Source organism: Panthera pardus, unplaced genomic scaffold (assembly GCF_024362965.1).
Source record: "Panthera pardus isolate Hobbes unplaced genomic scaffold, ASM2436296v1 HiC_scaffold_10, whole genome shotgun sequence".
NCBI lineage: Eukaryota > Metazoa > Chordata > Mammalia > Carnivora > Felidae > Panthera > Panthera pardus.
This window is the reverse complement of record NW_026526655.1, coordinates 59,962,230-59,975,431: the sequence shown is the minus strand read 5'-3', so window position 1 is coordinate 59,975,431 and position 13,202 is coordinate 59,962,230. Positions and strand designations below refer to the sequence as shown.

General features: G+C 39.3%; 1 protein-coding gene across 9 annotated transcripts in view; it reads left to right on the top strand.

Annotated features, from left to right (window-relative positions):
• The window catches only part of RAPGEF4 (Rap guanine nucleotide exchange factor 4), a 290,079-nt gene that overhangs the window by 242,515 nt on the left and 34,362 nt on the right, over window positions 1-13,202 (top strand). For all 9 annotated transcript variants that reach the window (XM_053907653.1, XM_053907652.1, XM_053907656.1 and 6 more), the window contains 2 exons: window positions 10,832-10,982; window positions 12,700-12,788. In XM_053907653.1, coding sequence (XP_053763628.1) covers window positions 10,832-10,982; window positions 12,700-12,788 — 240 coding nt within the window. The remainder of the gene's footprint in view (window positions 1-10,831; window positions 10,983-12,699; window positions 12,789-13,202) is intronic.

Below are 13,202 nucleotides of genomic sequence, written 5' to 3'. Positions count from 1 at the left end.
AGCCCTGTGAAGAAGTCAGTATTTTCACTGCGCTTTTTCCAAATCAATAAACTAGGATAATGAAAAATTATGATTTGCTCAGAGAAAAGTAATTACTAGTACAGAAAAGATTTGAGCCCTGAGCCACTGACACCTATTTCTGTCCTTAATCCACATTGTATGTCACCTCCAATTTTGCTTTTAGCACAAAGGAAGATGGTAGAACTCTGTTTAACATTAATATTTCAGGCCTTTTATGTGCTAATGAGAGAAAATCTCTATTCATTAGCTATGCTTGGAACACGATTTCACCGGATGAATACAAGTGCTTTCTAATGAGTTTTTAAAATTATATTTGTTCAGTTTCTGTACTTTTCATCTTTAGTTTCTTTAATCTTTTTAAAATTTGCACTTAAAATTCAGTTCAATTTTCCACTGGTCTTTCAAAAGAAAAGTCAAGCCACCTATAACCCTATCAGGTATTCCTATTGTTAATATTTTGGTATGTATCCTTCCAGTCTTTTTTCTTTACATGTAGATACATATTTTTGAATATAACAATAGGATCTGACTGTAAGTAATTTTGTCTGCTTTGTCACTAGAAAATATTTTATGAATATCTTTCTCTGCCATCAACTACTTTTCCACACTATTTTCTAAATATAGATGTCTTATATAAGTGAGATCATGTTGTATATGCTTTTTTGTAATATGTTCTTTCTCATATATATACATATATATATACGTATGTATATACATATATATGTAAGCATATATGTATATATGCTTTTTTGTAATATGTTCTTTCTCATATATATACATATATATACGTATATACGTGTGTGTATATATATATATATATATATATATATATGAAACTATACCTTTTTTCAGTTAATTCCATAGATACTTATTAAACACAATATGTCATATAGTGCTGGGCAACAGAGTGACACAGATACATGAGAAAAACATGATATCATTTTTATTGATTCACAATATTAAATGATAGATATATCATAATTTATTTTATTAGTTTCCTCCTATTGTATATTTAGATTTTTTCCACATTTTTTGCCTATAACAAACACAAAAGGATGAATCAACATCCTCACAGCTAAATCTTTGCCCACTTATACAATCATTTACTTTAAAAGGCAAAGGCAAGGAATATGTAATATTTTAATGCTTTTGATATTTATTACTGCACTGTTCCCCTGTTGTCTTAATTTTGTGTTTTATGATTAAACTATCATATTTTTATTTGCACAAATGCATGCAGGCCTTCAGTTCAGTAAGTGATCACAACTAAGTTAATATTATTTTGAATTTTAATAACTACATCCTTGATTCGGAGCATTTTTTTAAATTTTTTATTTTTTTTTTAATGTTTACTTATTTTAGAGAGAGAGAGAGAGAGACAGAACACAAGTGCAGGAGGGGCAGAGACAGGGAGACACAGAATCCGAAGCAGACTCCAGGCTCTGAGCTGTCAGCACAGACCCCGACACGGGGCTCAAACTCACAAACCATGAGATCATGACCTGAGCCGAAGTTGGACGCTTAACCAATTGAGTCACCCAGGCGCCCCCTGATTTGGAGCATTTTTACATCATTTACTTTATCTTCCCAAAACCCAGCCCCCACTTGTGAGGCTTCAAAAGGACTGGTATGATACTTACTTCCTTTTACATGTAGGAGAAATCAAGGCACATGGAGTCAAGTGAGCCAGAATTCCACGTATACTGGCAAATATTTGGAGAAACTCTATGTGCCACTAATATAATTCTAGTTGCACTAGACATTGTAGTTGCCATCAGGGTCGTCTCAATGGGTTGACTGGCTTTGGCCGTGATTGGCTCTCCGATTGCATGTCCAAAGTAGACTGAGCCAATGAGAGTCAAAGAGAGGCTTCCTGAGGCTTCTCAGGAAAAAGTTTTCTCAGTATTTAAGAAAGAGAGCAGGAAGCCTGTAGCTCCAATTACCAGTGACCACCTTGCCTTCGTACAATGACGAGGGGGAAGAGTCCTATGACAAAGCTGACATGCATGGAGACTCAGGAAGAAAATGGGTCTGCGATGGCACCTTTGCACTGGTACCAATCCTGGAGCTAACCTACTGAAGATTCTTTATGTCAGCAAATACAGGTCTTTGTCATTCAGAACAGATTGTTACTACAGCTGAAAGAATCTTAAGTGATCAATGGCTTATATTTAAATTTATAAGAATGTAAATACAGCAATAATTTTGGTCAAATTTTTTTTCTTAGTATCCTAATTTCTTTTCGCTTAGTATTCAACACAAATTCTGTGCTTTGGGCATGGAAATAATTCATTTCATTTCTTGAGTTAAAGAGAAAAAATAGAATGCGGATTTGCCGCTAAGTTTCAGCTAAAACTACCTTCATATACCTCTGTGTATCTCTTACACAGAGACAAAGCAAACACAACACCTTCCTTTACTGAAAGGAAGGGCCTCCATCATTTATTTCTCCGTAAAACTGTCCTAGGATGTTCTCTTTATAAGTTCACTTGTATTCCCTAGGAGGAACTTTTATCAAAAATTGCTTTTCTTATTTTTTTAATGTTTATTTATTTTGAGACAGAGCATGAGTGGGAGAAGGGCAGAGAGAGAGGAAGACACAGATTCTGAGGCAGGCTCCAGGCTTTGAACTGTCAGCACAGACCCCAACTTGGGGCTCGAACTCATGAACTGTGAGATCATAACCTGAACCGAGGTTGGACACTCAACTGACTGAGCCACCCAGACGCCCCAAATTTGGGGTTTTTTTGTTGGCTATTTACAAAACAGTGTTGGGTTTTTATTATCTAGATTAAGCCAAGTTTTTAGGAATATTATTTAGATGTCTAAGGGAAGTTGTGAGCTTAAATTTTGTTGAAGCCAAGTTTTCCCATTGTAGTCCCCCAATTGGTTATGTGGGTGTTTAATCCATATGTTGCTACGAGAGCAATTTACTTCTGTAGGTATTCAACTTGAGACTTTTATTTTCAATAAAGTAGACTTGGTTTGATGATAATATGATGTGATCATGGTGCCCTCTTTCTGAGAAAAGGACCATATTATCAGATATTCTACAAAGTACTATATATGCATTTTCCTAGCCTCATATCAACACCATGGGATGGGTACCCTTTTTACACTAAGGAAGTGAGGATGAGCAGACATGTAATTTTCCCCCAAGCTACATAGCTAGTCAGTGTTAGGACAGTATTTGACCCAGCAGTGGGGTGTTACTCTACGTCCTAGTTCTCTACTCTGAATACTAGCCCCTGAGCTAAGACTAAAAAGAATAGCCAAGAACTAGAGGCTTCCAAAAATGCAGAGAATTCTGAAAATCAGTGAGAAAATAAAATTCTGAGCAAGAAAATGGGAGGCACTTAAAGAAAATGACAGCACAGAAAGCAGTCCTACAAGCCCAAGTTCATAGGCTGACACAAACACAGGAGCAGCTGTGTGATGGGAATAGCTTCACAGAGTTAAACCCAGAAACGCTGGGTCCTATGAAAAATCCCCAAAAGAATCACCCATCCAAAAGATGCAACATTATTTCCAGAGGTGGATCAATAATAATGATGGTGGCTAACTCTTGCTGAGCACTTAATATGTCTCAGATACTATTCTACATGGTTTACCAGTATTGTCTCATCTCATCCTTAACAGCAGTCCTATGATGTTTACTGATGAAGAGACTGAGGCCCTAAGTGGTCAATTAACCGACCAAGGGTCTCATGGTTTGTAAGTGGGGAAGCTGGCCTGTGAACCCAGGCTGTCTAATTCCAGAACTTGCATTCCACACACGTGCCGCGTGAAGGAAGGGATAGATTCAGTGCTCAGGATATTGAGGTGCTCCACAAAGGCAAGCAGGTAGTAAAGAGGCCCCATAACACAGTGGGAAAAGCAAAAGCTCTGAAGTCAGAAGACTCTGTTTAATGCCTGCGTCTTACAAACTATATTACTCAGCAATTATCCTTAACCTTTCTGAACCCCGTCTATATGAAAGGGTAATTATACCTGTCCTGCCCAGCTCATCAGGTTGTTGTAAAGATCAAGTGAGGCTCTGTGTGTGAAAGTACATTATAAACCTTAAAGCCCCACATAAATATTGCCCCACAGAAATAAATTATGGTGCCATTATGAAAGGAATATAGCATAATGTAAAGAATATACTTAAGCTTTGTCTAGTCAGTGGGCAGATGACCCCCAAAGTTTGTTTTCAGCTGCAAGCAGAGATCTTGTATGCAAAGCAGGGCTTAAAAAACAACAACATTGAAGAGTATCAGTTTGAATGTTGATAAGTGTTTTATAAATAGCTGCATAATTAGCATGTACTTACTGCAAAAAGTATACATAATATTTTATTCCCTGTTGTAGGCTGTAATGAATCTGCTGCCTCTACGTCCTAGGTGGTTTTCACTTACTTTCCCCTTGATAATTTTAATACGTGGAACCATTATTAGCTGAATTAAGAATAAGTAAATGAGCAGTAAAAAAAATACAGAAAAATTACAGGTGCCTGTGGTGAGTAAGATAATAACTAGGTAAAAATATATGAAATAATTACAGTGTTTGAACGGCAGAGCCGGCATGAGGAAAATGACTCAATGGAATATTAAGGCTGCTGTTGGCAGGGTAGAAAGACCGTAGCCTACACTGTGGCCTTCACCTCTTCAGATTCTCGGCTCTAATCCTCCCTGAGAACAGATCCAATTTGTCCTCAGCCACGTTTGTGGTGCCAAAGGAGCTGGTCCAATTCGACAAAGGTTTAGTCATTCTGAAAGTCTGTGCTCCTATAGATGAAATACCCAGTATTTCTGTTTCAAAGATGCGTCCGATGTTTGGTACTTAGTGGACTTAGTCCACCTGGTGATATCGAATACGAACTTATTTAGGATGTATCTATCATCTGTGTTTGACATCTTGACAAAATGGAATTTCAGATAATGTAGATCAAGGAGCTGTGATTTGTTTGTTTGTTTGTTTTAGAAAACTGGGTTATATATAACATTCCAAACAGTGTGATTGAATTAAGGTAACCAGTCAATCAACAAACATTTGGGACTTTCTATGTTTCCAGATCCTGCTGCTAAGGATTCTGATTTAATGCTCCCAGATGGTGAAAAATCTTATTACCATAAGAAGAGAAACCTCAAGTTAGGATTTGAATCCTCACAAATGTTTGGTTAATAGCAATGAGCCACTGCTTTTTATTTTTTTATTTTTTTTAAGCAAGCTCTGCACCCAATACAGGGCTTGAACTCAGGACCCTGAGATCAAGAGTCGCATGCTCCACTGCGGGGTGCCTGGGTGGTAGGTTAAGTGTCAGACTCTTGGTTTCAGCTCAGGTCATGATCTCACAGTTCGTGAGTGCAAGCACCACATCAGGCTCTGCGCTGACAGCATGGAGCCTGCTTGGGGTTCTCTCTCTGTTCTCTTTCTGCCCCTACTCGACCCGTGTGCGCTCTCTCTCTCTCTCTCTCTTAAATATATAAACAAAAAATTTTTTTTTAATAATTAAATAAAAGAGTCACATTCTCCACCGACTGAGCCAGCCAGGTACCCCCAAGCCACTGCTTTTTAAATCAGCAGGTTCTGGACAAGAGCACGGGTTGAAGCTACAGCAGAGAGGAACAGTGGAAACCCTCTGCTTCCCTGACTGTCAGATTGTCAGGGAGTTGCAACAATTAACACTCGATTTTCTGTATGTGCTTTGTCTTCTTTGAGGATTTAGGGGGATCAGTTTCTGCATCTGAGACAAATTTCTCCATTATCTAATAAATCTCTAAATCACCTAATTCTGCTGCATACATAATATATGTTAGCATTAAGAGATATTAATATCAGACAAAATGTGACAACATAGGTAAACAGAGTAGTGGGGACAGGGATAAGAGAACTGAGTTCTAATCCCAAGAATTCCATTGATAGATTTGGAAAAAATCATTTTAAACTCATTCTACCTCAGTTTCCTTACCTCTGAAGTGGTGGAGTTGGAGGTAAAATCAAAGGGCTTTTGCAACTCACAGATTCTATGATTCTGTGAACCATCTGAAACCAACTCTGTGTCCGTGATGACTTTGGCCATTTTGACCATTAAGGCCTTTTCTTAATTGTGTTTAAAATAAAAATTCAGGGACACTGGGGTGGCTCAGTTGGTTGAGCATCCGACTTCAGCTCAGGTCATGATCTCACGGTTCATGGGTTTGAGCCCTGCATCAGGTTCTGTGCTGACAGCTCAGAGCCTGGAGCCTGCTTTGGATTCTGTGTCTCCCTCTCTCTCTGACCCTCCCCTATTCGCGCACGTGCACGTGCTCTATCTCTCTCTCTCTCTCTCTCTCTCTGTCTTTCTCTCTCAAAAATAAACATTGAGGATAAAGAAATTGTGGTTTATATACACAATGGAATACTACGTGGCAATGAGAAAAAATGAAATATGGCCTTTTGTAGCAACATGGATGGAACTGGAGAGTGTGATGCTAAGTGAAATAAGCCATACAGAGAAAGACAGATACCATATGGTTTCACTCTTATGTGGATCCTGAGAAACATAACAGAAACCCATGGGGGAGGGGAAGGAAAAAAAAAAAAAAAAAAAAAAGAGGTTAGAGTGGGAGAGAGCCAAAGCATTAGAGACTGTTAAAAACTGAGAACAAACTGAGGGTTGATGGGGGGTGGGAGGGAGGGCAGGGTGGGAGGGAGGGCAGGGTGGGTGATGGGTATTGAGGAGGGCACCTTTTGGGATGAGCACTGGGTGTTGTATGGAAACCAATTTGACAGTAAATTTCATATATTAAAAAATAAAAATAAAAATAAATAAAAAATAAAAAAAAATAAAAAACAAATAAAAAAAAAATAAACATTGAAAAAAAAATTTTTGAATAAAATAAAATAAAAGTTCAGTAAGGGACACCTGGGTGGCTCAGTTGGTTAAACATCTGACTCTTGATTTCAGCTCAGATCATGATCTCATGGTTCCTGAGATGGAGCCCACACTGGGCTCCACACTGGTAGCATGGAGCCTGCTTGGGATTGTTTCTCTCTCTCCCTCTCTCTCTCTGCCCCTCCCCTGCTTGTGCGTTCTCTGTCTCTTAAAATAAATAAATAAACATTTAAAAATAATAATAAAAAATAAAAGTAAAAATTCTGTGAATAAGTCTAGATTCTCTTACGGACTTTTAACTGGCACTTTATGTGACACCATGTTATCTTTCTGTGTCTTTTTCTCCATGAATTCAAGCAGCCATATTGCTTCTTCTTTTTTTTTTTAATGTTTTATTCATTTTTGACAGAGCATATTTGGGGGAGGGCCAGAGAGAGAGGGAAACAGAGGATCTGAAATGGGCTCTGCGCTGACAGCAGCAAGCCCAACGTGGGGATTGAACTCATGAGCCGTGAGACCATGACCTGAGCTGAAGTTGGATGCTCAACCGACTGAGCCACCCAGGCACCCCCGCCATATTGCTTCTTACCTGAACTTAACTGTCATGATCTCAGGAGTCATGGCCTTACTTAATCCAAGTATTTCCTGATCATTTTTATTTTCTCTGCTAACCTGAACATAACATAGACATTAGCCACGCATATATTTCCGATAGTGCTCTTCAGATGTTAAAAGTAACTTATGTGGAAAAAAAAAAGTTTATATGTGTGGTATCTGTTGATAATCCTTTTTAAATTGTTACTTGTCCTAGAGAAGAGCTAGATTTTTATGCCGTATATGTAGAACTTTATCCATCAAGTGGTTAATGCATTATTCTGGTTTTAGCCAAAAAAGGTAATGGTTTCTGCAACCTTCCTGATGTGTTTGAATGTATAAACAAACTATATTTGAAACGTTACTCTTTTTAGGTTCCATTGTTTTACATCGCATTAAGACAAGGGACCTGGTAGGATTTCTTTCCCCTTTTGGCTGCTATATGAAGGGAATATAGTTTTTTCCCCTCTCTCCACCTTTTTTGTAAAAGTTAAATAAAATATCAAAATAAATCTCCTAAAAGCCTGGTGAAAGTGTTATGGGAATCAACAGAAGCCCCGATACTGCATCAATAAGCATTTCAGGTATAATCAATTACATAAAGTGTTCTCTGTGCCCCTTGAGAATCTGGCTCAACAGACTGTTCAGGAATAGAACAATATGTTGCCTGTGGAGGGGCAGAGTCCTTCAGCATCTTTCTGGATTCCGCTTATAAAAGTACTATTACCCCCACCTCCAGTAACATCTGTAAGGGGAAAGGGAGACTTTGTGAAATAAATCAGTGCTTCCTTTTATTTTCCCAGAGGCAAAAATACTTAACTTTCATGAGAAAAGAAAGCAAGCCTCATTCTCGTCCCTCTGGATTTGGTCATTGCTGGCTCCCAGGAGGCTGTGGAACCACTCATTAAGAGCAGAGGACACTCAGAGCTGGTTTAGAAAGTACTTGTCGGCTCTGGGAAACTTAGAACTTAGGCAAAAAAAGAAGGAGGAAGGAAGGAAGGCAGAAAGAAAGACAGAAATATTTTTCTCATTAGGATTTTTGCTTCCCAGATGCAATCATTCTCAATAATTTCATGAACCCAAGCACTAATGTCCAGTCACTATAGCCACTGTTTAGGACTGGGGGCGGGGTGGTGGTGATGACAATGGAAAGAGCCCTGTCTGGATTTATAAACCCTGCCATTTATCCACTGAACAGCCTCAGGCAGATCTCTTCTCTCTGTTTCATCTGTAAATATTTATAGAGAGCGTTATACAATCATGTGAGCGCATTGGGCATATTTATTACAAACTATAAAGCTCCATACACATTTATAGGTTTATCATGTTAATTCTCCCAATCCTGTGTTCTGTCTCATTGCAGACAAAATAAAGATTTCCCCCATAGGAAAGAAGCCACGAAAAATCTTTGTCCTGACCCACAGAGATGATGTAAATTTAGTATCCTATCCTAAGGCCTTATAGATTAGCCACAGGTATGCTGCTGATAGCACTGTATCCAACTCACAAGCGTTTGCATTACTTCCTGAGTCCCAAGTCAAAATAATCTGGAAAGTTAGCATTATATCCACTTGATATCAACCTTAATACTCCAAATCATTGCAGTCTTGTGCAAGTAAGAAGAACAATCTCTTTCTCTCTCCCTCTCTCTTACTGACTCTTGGGTGGAACACTGCGTATTTTCCAATCAGTCAAGAATAACTCATTTGGTGCCCACTGTGTGCCAGACTGTGTTGCTAAGATACCATAAAAAAAATAGTGATAAAATGTAGTGCCCAGCACTGCAGTTCTTGGGAAAGAAAAACTGAGTTGTGTGTATATACAAGCAAGAGACCTAAGGGTTAATCAGAAAAGAAATAATTTTTGCATAAAGTGATCTTTCTTCCCTTTTTTTTATTGTAAGCTCAGAAAGAATTGTAGCAATACAGGTTGAGCAATTTTCTTTTTTATGAATCCTGTGCTCAATTTATGAAAGTCATTTTGCAACCCATTTACATGCAGTAAACTTTGCTTTAAGGTTCTGTCATTTACCTTGATCATGATTATTTATAGTCCCTTTAGAAAAGGCCCTTTACTGGCTTAGGTCTCAAGCACAGCACTGCCATAAGGCAGTTTTCTACTGAGCCTTTTAAGTCATGGTCGTAAGCTAAGGCATAGCCAGTCTTATAGCCAACAATGAGGCACAACGGTGTTGTGTAATGGGGAAGAGAAGTAGTTGGAATTAAGAGTCTTGGTCAAAATCAACTCTATACTCTCACCATGTAATCCTGGCTATTTTTGCTCCTTTACAGTCAGTTTGCTCACTTGTAGAAAGGGAAGCATGCTTAACTGAAGTACTCTAGTGCAAGATACAGGGTAAATTATAAAGAGGAAATTGTTCCATGAACTAATTGTCTAATTGCGGTAGGAACTACTATAAATCACTGAAAAAGGAATGGTATGTCTAATCTAAAATCTTTCTTGATCACATACTATATTCTCTCTACTGTAATACACACATGAATGTAAACTGAGAGCAGAAGCCCTTACCTTACACATAGTGGGCACTCAATTATGTATTTATTGTATTGATGGATAAATACAGTTGCTAGCTGAAAGTCACTGTGCTAAGCATGGTACAGAATACAAGGTATTTAATGTATCTTCCTAGGCCTGCAGGAGCTTCTAGTTTAGTTAAGATGACTAGCCATAAATGCACAAAAAGCCAATATGAGTTATGTTGTGGTTCTAGACAGGAGAAGTTATGATGTAAAGAGTGTGTCTGAGTCCCTTACCAGACCTATATGGTAGGAACCCTTCCTCTTCCTGACAATGGGAGAGCCTGTCTTCTTCCAGCCTCACTTTCCCCCATGCACTCCTGGTATGAATTACAGCTCCAGCAGAACTTAGATGCTCACTCAGAAGGGTTTAGCTGAAATGTATACAATGAAGTGGCTTAATAGAGATATATGCAGAATTCTGGAAAGCAAAAAGAGATGGCAAGGGACAAGCTAGAGAGACAAGCAACAGTAAGTAGGAAGCATTCCCTACCCTAGAGGTGAAGGGCCAGGTGAAGGTCAGGCAGGGAGTGTGGTGGTGGCCAGAGCTAGGCACAGAAAGAACCCCTGTCAACACACAAGTCCAGGTGGAGTCATGCAAGTCTCATCCCTTGGACAACTGTCATGTCAAAGTCCGCAGACATTAGCAAAGGTTTGTATGCATTTGCTCCAGAATCTTTACATGGGCGGGGCTTCTCTTGTGGGCCTGAGGAAGGAATGCCATCAGTCCAGAAGGCTGGCTTTCTGAAACCGGGACCTGTCACTCTCTACCTTTGTGAAATGAGTGTGAAATGGCTAGATGTCTTCCTTGACTCCGAGGCACTTACCACGCACAGCCTTCACAAGGCACGGAGCAGGAGAAAACAGACTACACCCTCAACAATAAGAGGCGAGTCATCCGCCTGGTGCTGCAGTGGGCCGCCGTGCACGGGGACGTGCTACAAGAGGATGATGTGGCCGTGGCTTTCCTCGAGGTACGTGGGGTCATCCCTTCCCAGAGTACGTCTTTGTCTTACGATCCAGGACTCTCCATAAGCATGGTAGCTTCCCTGGAGAGACTGTGATTGCAAATTCTCTTCTCTGTTAACATGTTCATCAGAAGGGTACTCTGAGAGGAATAGAGAACAACTTCAGCCATTATCCGGCCACTCATTCAATAACAGCTAGCATTTTAATGTATTTTCATTTGGTCTCTTTTTCTTTGTGTATTTTCTATGGTTATAATCACATAGTACCCATCATTTTGTAGGCTGCTTTTTCCACTTTATATAAGGAATTTTTCTATGTCAATACAGTCTTTCTAATAAAAATTTCAAATGACCTTTGAGTAGCTCTGCCACAGATATACTTCTTTTCCTCATATTGTTGAATATTTAAATCATTTACAGTTTTCACATTCCTCAAATAATAGTACAGTGAACCTTTTTCAGCAAGTAGATCTGTCCTTGGTTACATTCCTAGAAATAGGATTACTAGATCAAATGGTACCTATTTTTGAGTGGAGTGAAACAGATCATTTTATTGAGGACTTTCTAGGATCATGAAGTGGTTTCCAAAGGGACACGATTTATTTTGTAAGCACTGCTTTGAGCTGAACTTCCCTTTTCCTTCCCATGGTCCCAGCCCCACATTGCAACATTGACCCTGGCACTGAGTCCTTGATGACTCACTCTGTCCTCCAAAACTTAGATGAGGATCTTCTATGCAGGCAAAAGGCAATGTGGCTTCTATTTCAAACTTTATCAGTCTGTATGTTCAAGAATGAATTATCCAAAAGGAATATACCCCTTCTCTCCTGTGTAATCATGTAATTTGGCAGGCAGATTGGTGGGGAAGGGAGGAAGAGGAACTATGAGTGTCCCCAAAAGCTGTGGAAAGAAGTATTTTGAAAATATAAAGGAAAAATAGTAGCCTGGCTCATACATTGACTCCTGGCCTCTACAGGTTGAACAAAGGACTGTTTTGCAGATGGACCACAGTGGTGGTTAAGAAGGCATTGCCACAGTTGTCATCTTCTGCTCCTCAACAAAGCAGGGCCCAGCTGCTGCTGCCGGGCCATCAGGATAGTTCCCAGGACGTCCATAAAGAGTCCTGAGTTGGTACAAACTCAGCATAACTTCAGTACGGTACTGAAGACTATGCCGGCATTTTACTACCAAAAATCGACCACCATCAGTGGGCAATATTAAATAAACAACAAATGCTATAATAATATTTAAAATAAATGTTAAAATTTCCCTGAAGAAATAGAGGTGAAAAAGTGCTCTTAAAGCGTAGGTTATAAAGTGACCCATTCTGAAACATTGCATTACGTTGCCTTTCCGATAAATATCACATGAACAATTCATTTGCAATTAAAAAAAAATTCGAGTTCTTTTATTGTGGTAAAATATATCAAACATAAAATTTGTCATTTTAACCATTCTCAAGGACACAGTTCAGTGGCATTATTTAATTCACAATGTTATGCAACCCTCACCACTACCTATTTCTAAATCCTTTTCCCACTTGCAATTTTGAATTTAGACATATTGTAATGTTTTCTTTTTCTTTTTTGTCTCCAGTCTATGAAACCATAGTGTGGAGATGGCTAGCAAAGCAGATAACATAAGGACACATCTTTATTGATCTTTACAGAATTGTGCACCTTTGCAATTCTTATTAAAAGCCTGTGACTTTTGCCAATTACAGGAGTTTTATGTGTCTGTATCGGATGATGCCCGGATGATTGCTGCCCTCAAGGAGCAACTGCCCGAGTTAGAGAAGATTGTCAAACAAATGTAAGGAAGGGCTTGGCTTTGGGTGTGTTTTCATGAAGTAAGTGGCTGCCTCTCAGGCCAAACATCTTACAAAAAGCCCTTTGCCCCCAAAAGGTGAAAGCCGGTTTTCGGCAGGCACACAGTGTTCTGGTTTGAGTGGACAGGGCCTCGGGCGTAGGTGTGATGAGGCCAGATAAAGAGGGGGGAAGTTCTGCTCAGCTGTCTTCTGTTGCTGGACATCTGCCAAGAGAAAGCCTGGGACAAGGCAAAGATCCTCTTATGGGGCATCTAACTCAGTAAACTTGGGTCCTTTTTGTTCGAGGCAGTGAATCCAGTAATAGTCAGTGGCATTTAAAGAAAGTTTAGGAGGAATTACTTTATGGAAAATTCACTTTCTGCTGCCAAAGCTGGTGCTGGTGAATGTTTGTGTCCTCT